Source organism: Photinus pyralis, unplaced genomic scaffold (assembly GCF_008802855.1).
Source record: "Photinus pyralis isolate 1611_PpyrPB1 unplaced genomic scaffold, Ppyr1.3 Ppyr1.4_LG2, whole genome shotgun sequence".
NCBI lineage: Eukaryota > Metazoa > Arthropoda > Insecta > Coleoptera > Lampyridae > Photinus > Photinus pyralis.
Genome location: NW_022170403.1, coordinates 13,317,149 through 13,334,118, shown reverse-complemented (window position 1 = coordinate 13,334,118; position 16,970 = coordinate 13,317,149). Strand labels below are relative to the sequence as shown.

General features: G+C 35.9%; 1 protein-coding gene across 1 annotated transcript in view; it reads right to left on the bottom strand.

Moving 5' to 3' along the window:
- The window catches only part of LOC116164199, a 33,791-nt gene extending 17,076 nt beyond the window's left edge, over window positions 1-16,715 (bottom strand). The window contains exons 1-2 of the mRNA XM_031478337.1: window positions 16,654-16,715; window positions 15,646-16,602 (exon numbers count right to left, since the gene is read on the bottom strand). Of these exons, the coding sequence (XP_031334197.1) occupies window positions 15,646-16,585 (940 nt within the window). The 5' untranslated portion in view covers window positions 16,586-16,602; window positions 16,654-16,715. The remainder of the gene's footprint in view (window positions 1-15,645; window positions 16,603-16,653) is intronic.
- Window positions 16,716-16,970: the final 255 nt, after the last annotated feature.

Genomic DNA, 16,970 nt, shown 5'->3' with positions numbered 1-16,970 from the left:
TTTGTACAATGCAATTACCGCTGTAATTGAGTGATAATTGCACACCTCATATGGGATTTATTACAATATGAGGGAAATATTCCCCTAAATTACGCTGAATAATTAATTAACACCCGAATTAATTTGCATCGCCTTCGGGGCGAATACAGTGACGAGCTGGAATTTTCCTGTTCCACTTCCTCCAAAATGGGGTTTCTTTATAAGGTAAACGCTCAATTTTGGAAAAAGCTTTTGTCATTTTTGCGTGCCATAAGAAAGGCCGATTCAGAGTTCCGTATATCGCTATGAGGTACGAAATAAGAAATAAGCGGTAACGTAGCTCCGTAAGTGCTTGTTTACAATGCACGTGCCTAGACGTAAGAAATACATAAAACTTAAAAATTTCGCAAAGTTGAACCACAGATATACGTAAAGAATTTGCTAATCATAATTAATACTTTTTAATTTTTTGGGTTGCAAATTTTCATATGTTTCGTTTCATGCGAACCTCGAGTAGGTTTATTAGCGATAGGCAGGCGGGTTTGGATAGCGTAGGTTAGAATAAGTGGTTCTCGACCTTTTAGACATCGCGACCCCCTTTTTAGGGGGAGTATTTTCCCGACCCGTTGAGAACCACTGGCTTAGATAGATAGATGCTGCGGTAAGAGTCCGTTTCGGTTTTTCTGGCCGGGGGTCAGGCAAGGGTACCGCGATTGGTCATATAAATCTGGAATCAGAAGACCAAATGTCGTCATCGTACTCCTCAGGAGGCAAACGTACGAGTATATTCGTGCCACTCATGTAAAAGTATGTGTTTTGTATTTAGATATATATGTTACGGTCAAAGTAATTAATTGGGGATTATTCATAATGACCGGTCAATGTGAATATACACAAACACAACATAGAGGGAAGGAAAACTCTTCAAACAACCCCCGCAATTTTTTTTATTAATAAGAGTTATAATTCATATATCGAATTTAAAACAATCATTCCGGGAGTTGTTTGAAGAGTTTTCCTTCCCTCTATGTTGTGTTTGTGTATATTCACATTGACCGGTCATTATGAATAATCCCCAATTAATTACTTTGACCGTAACATATACACATATAACGGAAAGATACTGAAATACATTTATTGTAAACATTACATTATTATTATTATTATATTATTAACAAACGCGTGAGCTCTTTGACTTGCGTTGCGCGACCACAGATTACGCGACTGGTGCAAGTCTGCTAGATAACAATTTCCCAAATACATATCGGTATGATTTTTATATATTAAGTTATAATGAAGTTTGTTAATAACCGTAATTCCTTATTAGCAGACACTTCCGCCTCAACCACTGCCAGACGCTTTGCTCGAAGAAGTGAGTCAAGCCTAAATTTGATGTGATGGTTTGTATTTTAAACACGATACGAACAAACTAAGGCCCGTTCCCACTTACAAGATCTGCCTGTTATATATTATGGGTCTGTTTAAAGAGACGGATATGCCAGATTCCGTACAATTTATAAGACACTGGTCACATTTAGACGGATCAGAGAAAAATAACGGATTCGAGCATTCTGCCGGCTACTCCGAATTAGGTTTTCCTGCAGTTTTCCTAATTCGTAAGGTAAATACCGGAGTAGTATAGAACACCTTAAGACCTTCTGCAGGGGCACCTCTAAAAAGCATTATGCGGGTCACTCTGTAATTGGGCGTATTCCTGTTGAGGGCCTAGAACAAGAGGGACAATAAATAAATAAATAAAAATAAAGCCTCTCTTGCACCGCGGATATCTACGCAAACCTCATTTCGGCCATGTCTATTGAAATTTGTCCATAGACATAATCAAAAGAAGAAATAGACATTCGGAATGTTTCAAACGTCCATATTGTCCCTGCTGTCTTCGGTTTAAACAGACGATACGTCTAAGTCTCTAAGTTGGGGAACGGGCCGATACGTAATTATGAGCGGACTTGGGTACAACCGTGATGTAATAGTCCAGAGCCGTAGTACATAATATAATATAGTAATATAGTAGGTAATAGTAATATAGGTGAAGGGACTAAGTTAAATTTCGGTCAATACTCGTCAACCAGAAGTGACCTTGTCGTTTGTTGTCTATATTGGTGCAGTTTATTATTATATTCTAGAATGTAATGGGTACAATCAATAAGTAAAGGCTGTTACATAATTTGTCAATAAAGATGGCATTGCATTTATCCACCACTGTTATTAAATAAGAAACAATGGTGTGTTACCGACATTGCATCTGTTACGGCAAAGTGAATAGACATCAATCATTTATGATCATCCTGTATATTTAACTTGTTTAAATAAAATTAAACTAAATTTGATATAGAATTGAAAACATTTTATGTAACAGTAAACTAAAACACATTTCCTTTAATTATAAAATCGTTTATTATCAACATGTGCAATCAGTTCCATCATTGTTGTGATTTTAATTAAGTTTAACAAGGTCAAATGTATGTTATAATCGAATTCCTGCAAGCAATTTTCTAAGTAATATAAAGTGAAATTGAATTTGAACTTCGATGTACCATGATTATTAATGATTGGTGCGATCAGAGAATAATACTTTTGGGTAATTACATGGTATATCAATATTCTTCATTGAGACGTTTTCAAACAAATATTGCATGAAATGTGTCCGCCGGTATGATAGATCTCAAACACTCCTAGTAAACTGCGTTTTCTTCAATACGTATAGGGTGGACGAAAACAAAAAATGTTGTCGAAAAAGTACATAACACGCGCACTATACCCATAAATATATGTAAGAGAAGGCTATACCTCAACAGCCATTTGAGAAGACGTACAGATGAAGGAACAGACGAAAAAGCGTTGCCACTTTCCTACCAGAGAAAAAATTGTTCCTATCTTTGATTAAAACATTTCCCTGTGCCTTACCTAGACATGTTTGGGACGATGTATACAATAAGTATAGGGGTGCAGTTACTAGTTAGTTCCCAAGTGGTAGGTGGTGCTCAATTTTCAATGCAAATTACGGCTGTTAATAAGGTTGAAGAACAGCGTTTTACCAGTACGTAATTGATTTTGCATGCATGCTATGGTCAAACAATTTCAAACGTTTTTCAACCAAAGAGCTATAAAAGTAAGTAAATAAAAACATAATGCGAAACCGAACACGCTATTAAATGACTTCAAGGTTCATTGCAATTGAAAGTGCAAAAAATAAAAAAATTAATGTATAATGTTAAATATCATTTTAGGAATAAAACTAATTACAGTATCTATAAACTGATGCAAGGAACATTGAAGGATTTTACTATCGCTTTGGTGAGTATTGCAATTATCGTATTGACCTCTTCTACGGACCGGTATAAAGATTTACACGATTAAAAGTTTCCAAAATGAGTTAACGTGTCACATAGACAGATGATTGCACTGCAGCTGTCACTTTAAAGAATACAAAGAAAAACACAAGCCATAGTCATCCCCTACGCACTATTTCTAGGCAACAGTATCGGCATATTTTTTAGTAATGCAACGGAAGTGTTATAACGGAAGCAGAAGCGGGAACTGAAGATAAAATATTTTCTTGCGAAAGCGGAAACAGAAGCGGAAATGTAAATAATATTATAATTTAATAAACAAATTTTTTAAATTTTATTTTGCCTTTATTTTGAGTGGGCGGGGTTTTAGCCAGGGCTGCTCTACCAACCCAACCCACTATACATTAATTTACAAATATCCATACCCGAACCCGGATTCGAACCAGGGACCATTAGCACAACAGTTCAGCTTAACTGAACTGCACCACACAGGCCGACTTAGGATTATCAAAAACTAAATAAAAAATAATCTATTTGTGTGTCTAGCTGGTGACCAAGCTAGCCTAACTAGCTCAAAACGGTTTAGATGAATTGGTAGATGAACAAGCAATTGGTCAATTGATCACAAAATCATTGTGTGTAATTAGGGGGGTCAATGAATAAGACTTAGGTACATTTTATTGGCTATCGACCTCTGGCCTAAATCCGACAAGGATGAAGATTAACTGGAAGTAATTTTTACATCACAATTTTTTTAAATTATGAAAATATTTTCTATTTTGCCTCGAAAACTTTGTCTTAGATAGTGTACGTACGTAGTTTCTTGCGTTTTTACGAATCAATAGCGCTATTTATGATTAAAAGATAGTGATGTTGTACCCACGCCAGCGTGCTCATTAAAATAAATTCTCGATGAGAAATGGTCGTGCGTTCACAAATCAAAAAAAAACCTTGAGGGAGTTTACCTTTAATAAATCCAAAGTATCATAAATGACAATAATTAATTTTCAAATGATTAATAGGGGCCAAAAGCATGCTTCCAGACTATGCATTAAAGTACAAAGTTTGATTAAAAAATTGGATATTGACCCATAAATGACTTGCAGAAGTGGAAGTAGGTAGATGTTCTTGGTTATGTACGCAGTAATCAATTGCCCGACTCACCCATGACAAGTTTAAAGCTGGTTCTTTTAGGGTGATTACTTTTCCAACAGTTGTGGTACCCAAAACAGGTAGCTATAAAACTATATCGTGAGTGTATATTTGGTGTAGCGGTAAATAAGTTTTTTTGTACTCATTGAATGGAAAGATAATGTTTCCAAGCATCCTCGATGCACGGGAAAACGACTTTCCCGCATCGCGGTGTTTTTTAGTTTCCGCTGGAGAGAAGGCGTTATGCGCGTTCTTCGGTTGGTAGTACTTATTGAAGTCAACGAACGTCATGTCAATGGTTAACTGTCATCTGCTGTAAAATCAATTAAACCGTTGGTTGAGGTTATTTAGTGCGATTAATCGGAAACAGACGTACACTAAGTTTTACGTAAATATATAAACAAGAACTTATAACGCAATCAAATTATTTTTCAGAATTGGAACTCAAGAAAAAGTAAAATTTATTGTTAAAACGTCTTAAAATGTGACCAGTGATATTCTGCAACTATTCGCATATGCAGTTTAAGAAAGCACATATTAACACACAAAGCTTCCAAGGATTTTAAATGTAACGAGTGTATTTACGCAACTCAAGATATTCAGTGCAAACGATGCAATGCCGTGACCAGTAGCACTCATTGCAAAGGCAAAATATGTATTAACCAAAAATGTGGAAGTTTTAAATGTGACCAGTGCATTATTAAAAGTGGGTAGTTACAAAATTATGTTACCAACCAAACATATGATTGTGTTACCAACTCATGATTAAAAAAAAGCTAATTTACAAAACTTTATTAATTTTGACCTTTTTTTACGTAATTCGTTACAAAAAATATTGTACCTAACTCTTTCGGAAAGAAATTTCCCGCATTCGCACTAAATGCAGCACTCCCTACGGTCGTGCTGCAAACAAAGTGCTCATGCGGGAAAATTAACTTACCGAACTTGTTTGGTAAATAACTATTTCACTACTAGCGTGTGATGTCATGATTATTAACTTTTTTTCCATTTGTAAAGTAGGCTTTCTCGGCATTTGTTCAAAGTGGTTAATAATGTGGACATTATTAACTAGTAGTCAATAATGAGAACTGTCACGCTGTCACTTTTAGAAAACAACCCGAAATTTCGCTCAATAAACGTTTAGACAAGTTCTCTAAAATGAATAATTGCCACCATCCGCCATTTCCAGAGTAATTACATACCTAAAATTATCACATTTTGAAAAAATTCGAACGAAATTACTCTATGAAAATATTTCATTGACAGAACAAAATACGGCCTGTTTGACTTGTACTTCTACGCACTTGATTGACATGTTAAATTAATAAACAAAAAATTCTGTCCAACCGTTCACTTTCTTATCAATATAATATGTTAATTTAGAGGACTTCAAGTGCTAGTACTGAAAAAAATAGCTCGAAAAAAATAGTATATATACCACGGTAGAGAAGTCTATTATTTTCTTCGCACCTTACACCCCTCGGCGCAAGCGCCTCGAGATGTAATTTTGGTGCTCAGGCAATAATACTGTACTTCTCTACCTTGATATATAATGTACTATTAAAACCCAGTCGCTTTCTAAATGCCCTAATAACAAAATCCAAAATTACCTAATGAATTATTTATTTAATTGGACTTACCCTTCAGAAGAAGAGGCTTTGCACTACATTCGCCGGCTAACGGCGAATCAAATTTTCTTATTCTTAACAAAAATTAATTTAATTGCAAATCTGCGCTGGGCACTGGTCTTGTCAATACGGCATTTAGCAGGCAAGTCCCTTATCTTTCAATGACATTCTATTTCGTATAAATTGGGACAACCGTAAAACGTAAACAAAGATAAGAATACATTCTGATTTGTATGCAACAAAATATACGTTTTTTTGCATATAAATGTCGCTGTTTCGAAAACTAACTTAAATTAAGTAGCAATACACTGAAATGCTACAATGTTTAAATTTTTGAAATAAAAAAAAAGTAGTCGGAATTTTTTCAGTTTCAAAACGCATTTTGTTAAGCCTCAAAATATTCAAATTTGCCAAATTTAAACTACCTACCTATCTCTTACAGTTCCCGAAATGCCCATGGTGGCCCTCGAATTTGAATCACCCTGTATACATAAGGGCAATTTTTAGACGAAACAAAGCATCTGTCTAGAAATACGCTGTAGAAGTTCGGCTCGATTCGTTACAGCTCTTCACTGGTCGACGCAGTTTCAATGTAATTATATGGGAGGCGAATTTTTGCTATTCTATTCGACTCGGCTCGGCAGGCCTAGTCGACGAAAGCCTTAACCCATCGAGCCGAACTTCTCGCGCGTATTGTTCGTTGAGCGAATTTTTGCGCGCACGCGTGTGTCAAACTCTCATTTCCGGCTAAACGGCTGAATTGAAACCAAATTTGAGACAAAAAGGGCAGAATCGCGCATGCGCAAGTGGGAGGAGGGGTGGTATCTCTGCTAGCCACAGCAAATTTTATTATAATCATTTGGCATTGATATTAGTAAGTTTATACAGCGTGGCAAGTTGACGGCGCGACATAGGGGAAATGGAAAAATACATTTTCGGCAATTTTTGCTCTCCATTTGAACCAAAAGAAAAAATAAAACCACCCTCAGATAGATAATTAAAATCGGCATTGCATGTCACCAAAAAAGCATGTCTAGCCCTTTTTTAAAAGTATAAAAGTGAAATTAATAAATCCAGAAAGTTGGTTAAAAATTGGTTACCCATGATTTACCTCGTGATTTACCTACCGCATTTGTTACCTAATTCTTTGATTTAACTGTCATCTCTAATAAACACATTAACATGCATATAATTACACTACAGAAGAAAGAGTCTTTATTGTAAAATCGTTTTGTAATGGGAATAGTACACGGCGAAGTTCGTGATTTATTTTCAGTGAAGTGTGATGACAGGCCAATCTTTTATAGCGGAATTATTTCACCCTTTCGTGGTTGAAGTGAGCGATGATAGTGAAAGGAACGATTTTTTGTAGTAGGTCCCTCTACCTCTTTTAATTTAATTTTTACGCTTGCATGAGATCTCACAGTTTCGTATTTCCAAAGAGTAATTATTAAGTATTCTTTGGTATTTCTATGTCATCCGATGGATATTTTAATTATCGATCCGAGGATGTTTTTATTTTTCCTGTAGGATGAAATGGGGAGCAGGAATTGCCGAAAATGTATTTTTCTGAAACTACATTAGAAACAACTACTTTCGTCTTTAAAAATGGCGAAGAAAATGTGATTTTCCTCTCTAGTGAGGAAAGTAAAAAACAATTGCCTGCTTTAATCTTAATCATGACATTTAAAATTGAAACATACCCGTATCGTATCTAGATTGCTATGTGTCAAACTTCACATTATTGCATACGATAATTTTTCAATTTTGATTGTAGTTTCAGAAAAAATTGTGTAAAACTTGAAAAGAAAGTGTTTTTCAACTCTCGTTCAATTCACACATGAGCGTAACTCTAGTTGAAAAACTCCACTTTCTTCTCTAGTTGTACAAATAACTATTTCCCATGTTATTTCCCTATGTCCCGCCGTCAACTTCCCATACGCTGCAAATCACCGAACAAGTTAAGATTAGATTAACCCGTAACCCCTGCTGTACAAAATTCTCTTTCGAACACGAAACTAATAGTACGCTAATCGGTATTGTTCAAATTTCTGTCGCATAATATACACAAATAAGAATTAGTTTAATGCTCGTTGTCTAACTAACTGTCCGTGTACTGTACTGTGCAAAATAAATTCCTTTTACAAAAAAATTGATTTATCTCTACTTGTGCGGATTGAACACAAATAACAAACTGTCACTAAATTTTTAAACTGCAAAATTGCCATTTGTAGGTAACCATGTAGACAAAAAATCCAACTATTTATAATAGAGGAACTGCCTTGGTTTATGCGAGAAGGAAAGTATAAGAAGATTACATCTTCAATAAAAAAAAAATAAATTGCTAATGAATACCTAATTTTGTCTATAAATAGATGTTGATTTCCATTAAAAATGAAAGTTATAAATTATCCTTCAAGGTTTTTGTTTGATGTAATTTGCATACTCTTTTTCTTCATCTTTAATTAATATATAATAGTTATAATTACCTCCATGCATTAAAAGAACTGTAAACTCGTTGCAGATTCTACGTCGCTCAAGAAATTTGATGGTGCGTTTATCTATTGATAAGGTAGCTAACTTTTACGTAATTATATGATGTAATTTACCCGCAGTAGTGGTTTTATGTGTCCCTGAAGGTAGTCACAGAAATTTCATAGATCAGGAGCATGACAAAGATTAATTGCTCTAAATAGGAACCCTTCTTAAGGTGTTACTGTACATAAAATTGCCCGCGCATGGGGCATGAACGCATGAGTATGAGTTGAGTGCAACTGTTAAAGATTGTTCCAGTGCAGCATGGAAACGAATTGAGGTTACCTTGACTCTATGCCTTGAATCATTAAAATTAAATCATTCTCGTATCGGATTGCGCATTTCCTCAAGTAGTCATTACTCTTTACAATGGCTTTCACTTTTCATAAGATTAAACACATCACGCAAGACAATGTAGGTACTTAGCCTGACACAAAGCTTCCGGCCATTTACAATTATACATGATGTTTTGGTTACAACGTGGTCTACACAAGTGCAAATTTCAAATGCTCATTTTCGTTGATTAATTGTCAGTACTAGTAAAAAATGACGTTTTTTTTGTAAAAGTTGCCGAACAGGCGGAACGGACATTCAATAACTGTTCTGATAGCGGTTGGCTGTATTTGCTTTTTCTGGCATGAATGTGGGGCTGTTCATAAGTTCGTATGGTTTCATCATTCAATGGTTTGACTATCAAAGTCATAAAAAATAATTTAAACAAATTGTGGCATACCACACAGGATCACAGGTAACCGCTGAGTTTGAATGCACCCGACAATATTCTTCATAGCAATCCCCCCCCTTCCAACCCATTCTCTAACTTAAAGTACTCTTTGCTTAAAGAGCCCTACCAACCGTTGTGTGTTTATGAGCCTAATGCATTTTTGAGTTTTGTTAATTTGGGCAAGCCCACTGGCTACTTTTAAAAGAAAGGTTTTAAAAAATGATTGTGGAAGCAATCACTTAAGTTTTATTTTAAAATTATCGCCTTTTGAAGTCATTTTGAGTGACGAATAATAGGGTGACAGTCTCATCTAGTTTGATAAGTAGTAGCCCCGAAATTCTGCGTAACATTTCAACACTTTTGTACTATTGCGTGGGTCGTACTGGGCCGCCAGGTCAGTTACACAGCATTGTAGCGTTGAGTGAAGGTAAATAAATAAAATTAACTGGAAATTTAAACTGCTAACCGGTATCCTCAATAAGAACAAACCCATGCAGTCCCACTCGATGAGACACTCTTTGTCCGGTGCACCCTGTGTACCGTTCTGAACAGTCGATAGGGCGTAACTCTTATTTGAGCAAACGGAAATAATGAATGAATGTCTTGGGGGTCCGTGAAGTTAGCAGAACATTGACGGCACAAATGTCGAGACTAGGTGGATTGGTTAGTGCTACGTTTGTGCCGGTTTGTGTGGTAAAAGTTTGCCAGCAAAGCATTGCCTTTGAAGGTTATCTCAATTTTTAGATGTTCTGGAAACCTTGTACACTTTTGTCGCTATACTGTTGAAACTAAGTATAATGTTAATGTAGCGAATGGGTTAATGCTATTTTTGTGCCGGAGTAAAAAGTTTGACCAAAAAAGGGACTGTGTGAAAACTCGCAGCACGTTTTTAATAAGTATTATAGCTTTCACACAAGTGTAGGTAGTGTGCCTTTGATGACACTTTATTGTCGAATTTGTTGGCAATTGTATGCCATACATTTGCAGATCATCCTTATGTTGGAAGAAGAACGTGTGTGTCAACTTCGTTTTTTCAATGACAGCCTTCCTCGGCGTGTTGTACCTAATTCAAAATAATTGAAGTTACAATTAGCATCTGTCTGTGGTGTACTTAGTCATTCGTGAGATTGGGTCTCCAAATGGTAAAGAACTCAGGGGATAACCGTCCAAATCTGCTAAATCCGATTGCACTACATGAAATAGATAAGAATCCCTAAGTTCCTCCGTTGTATATACAAGATAAGTGTACAGAGTCAAGAAAAAATATATCGGACCTAATCTCATGTGTTTAGTGGAACACCTTGTATATTTTATTCTAAAAAGGTAGCATATTAAACATTTTATTTTATTTTTGCTTTAATTTTTGAGTGGGCGGGGGTTCATCCAAGGTCGCTCTACCAACCCAACCCACTATACATTTACAAATATCTATGCCCGAACGCCTATTCGGACCAGGGACCCATAGTACCGCACTCCAGCCTAAACTGAATTGCGCCACACGGTCTGGTCAAAATATAACACACCATGAATGATATTGGTTTTCTATGCGATTTTTTAAATTTTATTACCTACTTTAAGTCACAGTAGGCTATCAAAAACAATGTTTTACTTCTTTCTCAAGTTTCTATAATTTTTAGCGCATTTCCACAAAAATAAAAAAAAGCGCTATTGTGGCCACTTTGTTCGTCCGTCCGTCCGTTCGTTCGTCCGGCCGTCCGTCCGGCTGTCCGTCCGCTACTTTTGCGACGCTACTAGTTCTTTATCTTAAGAGCTATTGTTCTACTTTTTTCGCTATTTGGTTCGTGATGGTGTCGAGGCTTGCACCAAGGAAGGAATTTTTTCTGAGTTTATTGCTAAAAAAGTTATTGTAAAAAAACCAACAAACCGTTTTTTACATGTTCCATAATTTTACACTTTTGCCGTTTATTAACCATCCTAAAGATCATTTATAATTTTGTATTGTTGTCTGTTGTCTGTCTGTTGGTCTATCCGTCTGTTCCTGTGCCTGTCTGTCCCTCTATCTGTCCGTGTGAACGATAATTTTGTTTAGAAATGTCCGATCGCTTTTACATCCCCGTTATGAACTGAATTGCATGAAATTCAATATGGGCATAGCCTTAGCCATATAATACGCAATGCCAAAAGTTGAGTCGAATGATTCCAAATTCACAGTGCCCTTTTCGCATCTCGACCATTTATAAACCGAATTGCAAACTTTTTTTCTTATAAAAGTATTTGAATGAAATTTGATACATAGGCACTTGGAATAAAGGAAAATCTAACGCCAGTTTAAAAATTTGTTTTTGCGCATGCACAGTGCCAACTTTTTTATTTATGGAAGAATTTAAATGAAATGTGATACATAGGCACTTGGAATAAAGGAAAATCTAACGCCAGTTTTAAAATTTGGTTTTGCGCATGCGCAGTGGCAACTCTTTTATTTATGGCAGAATTTAAACGAAATTTGATACATAGGCACTTGGAATAAAGGAAAATCTAACGCCAGTTTCAAAATTTGGTTTTGCGCATGCGCAGTGCTAACTTTTTTATTTATGGAAGAATTGAAATGAAATTTGATACATAGGCGCTTGGAATAAAGGAAAATCAAATGCCAGTTTCAAAATTTGTTTTTGCGCATGCTCAGTGCCAACTTTTTTTATTTATGGAAGAATTTAAATGAAATGTGATACATAGGCATTTGGAATAAAGGGAAATCTAACGCCAGTTTCAATATTTGGTGCGCAGTGTCAACTCTTTTATTTATGGAAGAATTTAAACGAAATTTGATACATAGGCACTTGGAATAAAGGAAAATCTAGCGCCAGTTTAAAAATTTTATTTTGCCCATGCGCAGTGCCAACTTTTTTTATCTATGGAAGCATTTAAGTGAAATTTGATACTTTGGCGCTTGGAACAAAAGAAAATCTAACATTAGTTTCAAAATTTAGGTTTGCGCATGCGCAGTTCCAACTTTCTTATTTAGAAAAGCATTGAAATGAAATTCTTCTTATAAACAGAAATTGAAGTAGCACGTCAAACATGTATTGCACATGTGCCACGCTATCTTTCATATTTGTGGCCGGATTTTTACGATTTTAACAGAAGTTGCATCTTACAAATGGGAAATGAATGCAAGTGGAAATGCGCTTTATGTAAATCGTTTACGATTACTTTTTAAATTGTTTTATTTACTTTCTTGTGCCAGACTCTTTGTCTGTTAAAATGTTTCCAGCTACAATGCCAACACAGTTTAGTTTCTAGATCAGCTTTTGTTTGATATCGCCTACTGTGGTTAGTTGTATATAAAGTGTATATAATTATCATCTATGATATTACTTTTCCGAACCCATTAAAGTAAAGTAGTGTTTTCATCACAGAAAAAAGTATGTTGTCGCTGTCCGGGTTGTTTTTAGCACGATAACTCAAAATTGAATGGGACAAATTGCGTACATTTTTTCAGTCCTAGCCGCGTGGAGAAGGCACCCATTAATTTTCAAACTGGTAGGCCGTATTCTTCTGCGCATGCGCAAAAGTTGTTACTTATGAACCGATCTTACTGAAATTTTAACATTAGCATCCTTCACTAAAGGCAAATCGATCGATTATCTCAAACAAAAGGTTTCTTTCGTGCATATGCAAAAGTAAATTTCTTATTTGTTGACAAATTTTTGTGAAATTTTAACGGTAAATCAAATTGAACATCCGTGTAGTTAATTGCCACATCGATTAGACACTTACGCTCAATAAAAGCCGAAGCGATGCATGAGAAGTAAATACAATAAAAGGAAAGTGCTACCGTGCGGAAAAGCTAAGTTTTGCAAAAACACATTTTTTGATATTGATATTGAAAATGATTAAAGAACAACTTCAAATTCTCATTTAAAAGCTTGAAACTGGAATCCAAACCGTTTGGTTTATTTGACGGTGGATTACAGCATTGCACATCAAAATAGCCGTAGGTACTTAAGAGGACTTTACACCGAAGGCGAGATGGCGGCCCCGGCGGCAAGTTTCGAATTGTGCATTTTATGAATTTTAGTTTTACGTACTCAAGCATACAAAATATCAGTACTTCCCGAGTTATTTCCAGGTAAAACTTCTCAATGACTGGCCTATTAGCAGAAATTCTAAAAATCAAAATAATTTCCAAACGGTATGTTTTGCGGGTAAACTTTTTACGGCACAAACCGGCACAAACGAAGCACTAACCAATCCACCTAGTCCCGATATTTGTGCCGTAAATGTTCTGCTAACTTCACGGACCCGAGTACTATATTTAGAACAGCGAATTTAACATAAAGAAAGACCAAATTACTAAAAACGGTTTCCTAATAAAACAATTCACAATAAATGTTCGAATAAGTCACCATTACGTGCAAGACAGTCACGAAGTCGATCATAAACCCATTTCGAACTGCTGCTAATTGATAACTGGATATCTTTTTGTTTAAGAAAATTCCATGGCATCGCAAACTATTGAAAAAGATGGGGGTTTTATTTTTCCAATTTTCCGTCTTTATATGAAAAAAATTGAAAACTAATACGGTTGATTGGCGTAAAAAATTTTTTCTACAAAAAACTGATACCTTTTTGGTCTAAAATAATTTGGGGAGCCAATAATCGCCTGTTATGAATTTTACATTGAAATCCCTATGATGCGTTGCGCAAGTCACCACCCTGTATAGAGATTGGAAAAAAAATAATTAATCTTTTATTATGTTAAGAGAGAGGGGTGTAGAAAACTGAATTTTTGTCCAAGGTGATTATATAAAATATAAAACAAGAGGTTTTGATAATTACGAGTTTCCTAATCTAATGACCGGCCACCTGCGAGCGTGCGGGTCAGGCAGCCGACTACGGCCTACGGGACGCGGGAAAAAGAACTCTTGACCTAACTTGGAAGGAACCATCCTTAAAGACATTTCAACTGTTAAAATTGTTCCTACACCCGTTTGTCCTACTTAAAATTCAGAAAAATCAAATATAAATAAAATGCACTAGCGGGCTCCCGTTACATAACATGGTATGTTTCATTCTATTTCTCTATCTTGTTCTGTATACTGTTATTAATGTCCTCAACTTAGCTATTAAAGACATTTATCGATACTATTCAACGCGTGCAACTCCATGATGTACTGCGGTTTTGATTATGAGAAATCGAAGGAGGCGTAACGGTAACCACCAGCTGGTCTCGGGAAGTAATAAATGTAAAGTTTTCCGATAGTTTTTGTATTGAGTGAAAGGGCAAACTCACATTTGTTCAAAGCTCAACTGTCTGAATTCCTGAAATGCGTAGAATGCCATTCTTATTTGACCACCCAGAATATTATCAAAGCAAATAGCTGCCAAGGTGTTCAGCACTATGCTAAAAATCAATCTTCTGTTGGATTACAATAAGTCAACATAACATGTTTTGTCATAACATGTTTTTCAACCTTGTCATCAGTACCTTGATAAGTACCGTCAACGCAACCCCTATGGCACTATTTCATAAATAAATGGGAAAATATTTGGACGACTGACTGGTCAACGATGCGCGAATGTGCGCATATGAGCATAAATAAAAATGTATTTATCCAGATGCAGAGGGCAAGGGTTTGAAGATACCGTGTTCAGGCAGTTAAGTTGCGTACGCGTCCTGGGCGTGGAGACCCCCGGTCAATTAGTATCTATTTAAATGGCAATGATTGCGATAAGTAGTTGCAATGTTAGTTTACGTAATAATAGACAATCAGCTGTACTGAATGCTGCCATGCCACCCCCGTACGTGTAGATTGCAGAGGAATGTTTTTAATGAAAGATCGATTTGTAACATCTTAATAATTGAGATCTGACCAACAATTAACCCATTCCCCCATCTCTTACAAAAGATCACGCAAAAAGTTAATGTACTTTGATACTACCGACTATCAAGGTAAACATTCAATTGTTTACATTCAATTCATAACGAAAAACATGACCCGATCGAATTACTTAATCGCTCTATTATTTACCTTATAGACGGGTTTTAATTAAATACCTCCACTATCGACAGTAATGTTATATAAATAGTGTGATTACCTTTTTATTCGGTGATTCAATTTAGAGCGCTAATCATATATATTCACACAACTAGAACTTTTTTCATTGCGAAACGAATGATTGTACGAATACCTAATAATAGCCCAGCCTATATTATTATACCTTTATAGTTAGAATGACATTCTAAATCTAAATTATTCTTTTATTTCGTAATAAGTTTGTAAACATGTTGTAAAGAAAATCGTCTCATCTTTTAATTGATGTACTAATTATTTTCTAGAAGGAAGTCACTTACCGTGCATAGGTCCAATTACAACCATGACAACGAGCATGAGCATCATGATCTTCATTCTTCTATTATTCTCTCCTTTTTTAAATGCAACGGTGAAAGTGTTTGCAATATGTTTATAATCGAAAAAGTCGGTCACAAACGAGCACATTGTTTTAGATGCAGTTTTTTCACTCACTCTTTTTGCTTCGTGTATTTTAAAAAATCCATACAAAAATGCGATCAAGTATAAAACGGCGGAAATAGAGAACACGCCGTAAAATCCTATTTTTCTGTACAATATTCCACTTAAAGCCATCCCTATTGGAATTCCGATCGAACAAAATATATTGACAAATCCAATTCGTAACGTTCTCATCTCAACCGTTGTAACATCGGCGATATAGCTGAAGACGCCCATAAACATTGTGAACCATCCCCCGGTAAGTGCCGGAAACAGGGACTCTACAATCCCGCATACCTCCATGGGCAGTTCGTAAAAAAAATAAGTGCACACCATTAAACCAACCACTGTGCACAATTCTCCTATAATTGGAAATAACATGCAAGGCTTACGCATACCATGCCGATCGCTCCAAGCTCCAATAAACAATATTAGAAACGCAGGTAGGGCACTTTGCACTATAGTTTTCCAAATAGTCATCGACGCAACGAGCTGTTGAACCTCTGCCTCCTCTTTGGTGTAATTAACTGTGTTTCTTGCGGTAAGAGCGTCGCACACCTCGTTGGAATACCCCAAATTTACCCTACATGCCTTTTCCAAGTTGAGATTCTGTGTTGCAAGCGTCGCCAATACGCAGGGCATAATATAACACGCCACCATCGGCTCTACCGTGATATGTGACGAAATGTATGCGCATTTCTCTTTGATATTTAATTTGCTCCAGAAGGTTTTGTCTTCGATGTCTGTAACGCCTTTATCCGCCTCTTTAGACTTCTCTGTCATTTTGATCTTACCACAATCTGCAAAGAAGTAGATGTGTAAATAAATTCAATAGTAAGAGATAGGTATACCTAAATGAGTGGGAAATGCGACTTTTACTTAATCGTGCCCTTGCACTGTCAAGATGTTTCATGGACATCCATGTTACCATCACAATGGCATCGATAATAAGTGGTATAAATAGAAGATTATGTTATAATGTAATTGTGAATAAATTATTCACGGTCGTAGGGGAATTTAGTTGGATGTTTATAGCACCGATTTGACCAAGATTGCATTAATAATTCACATACCTAAGTAACTTTTAGGTAAGTAGATAATAAATGCCAAATTGTTTAGTACATATATTATAAGTACAATGTATAACGCATTCGCAATAAAATATTTA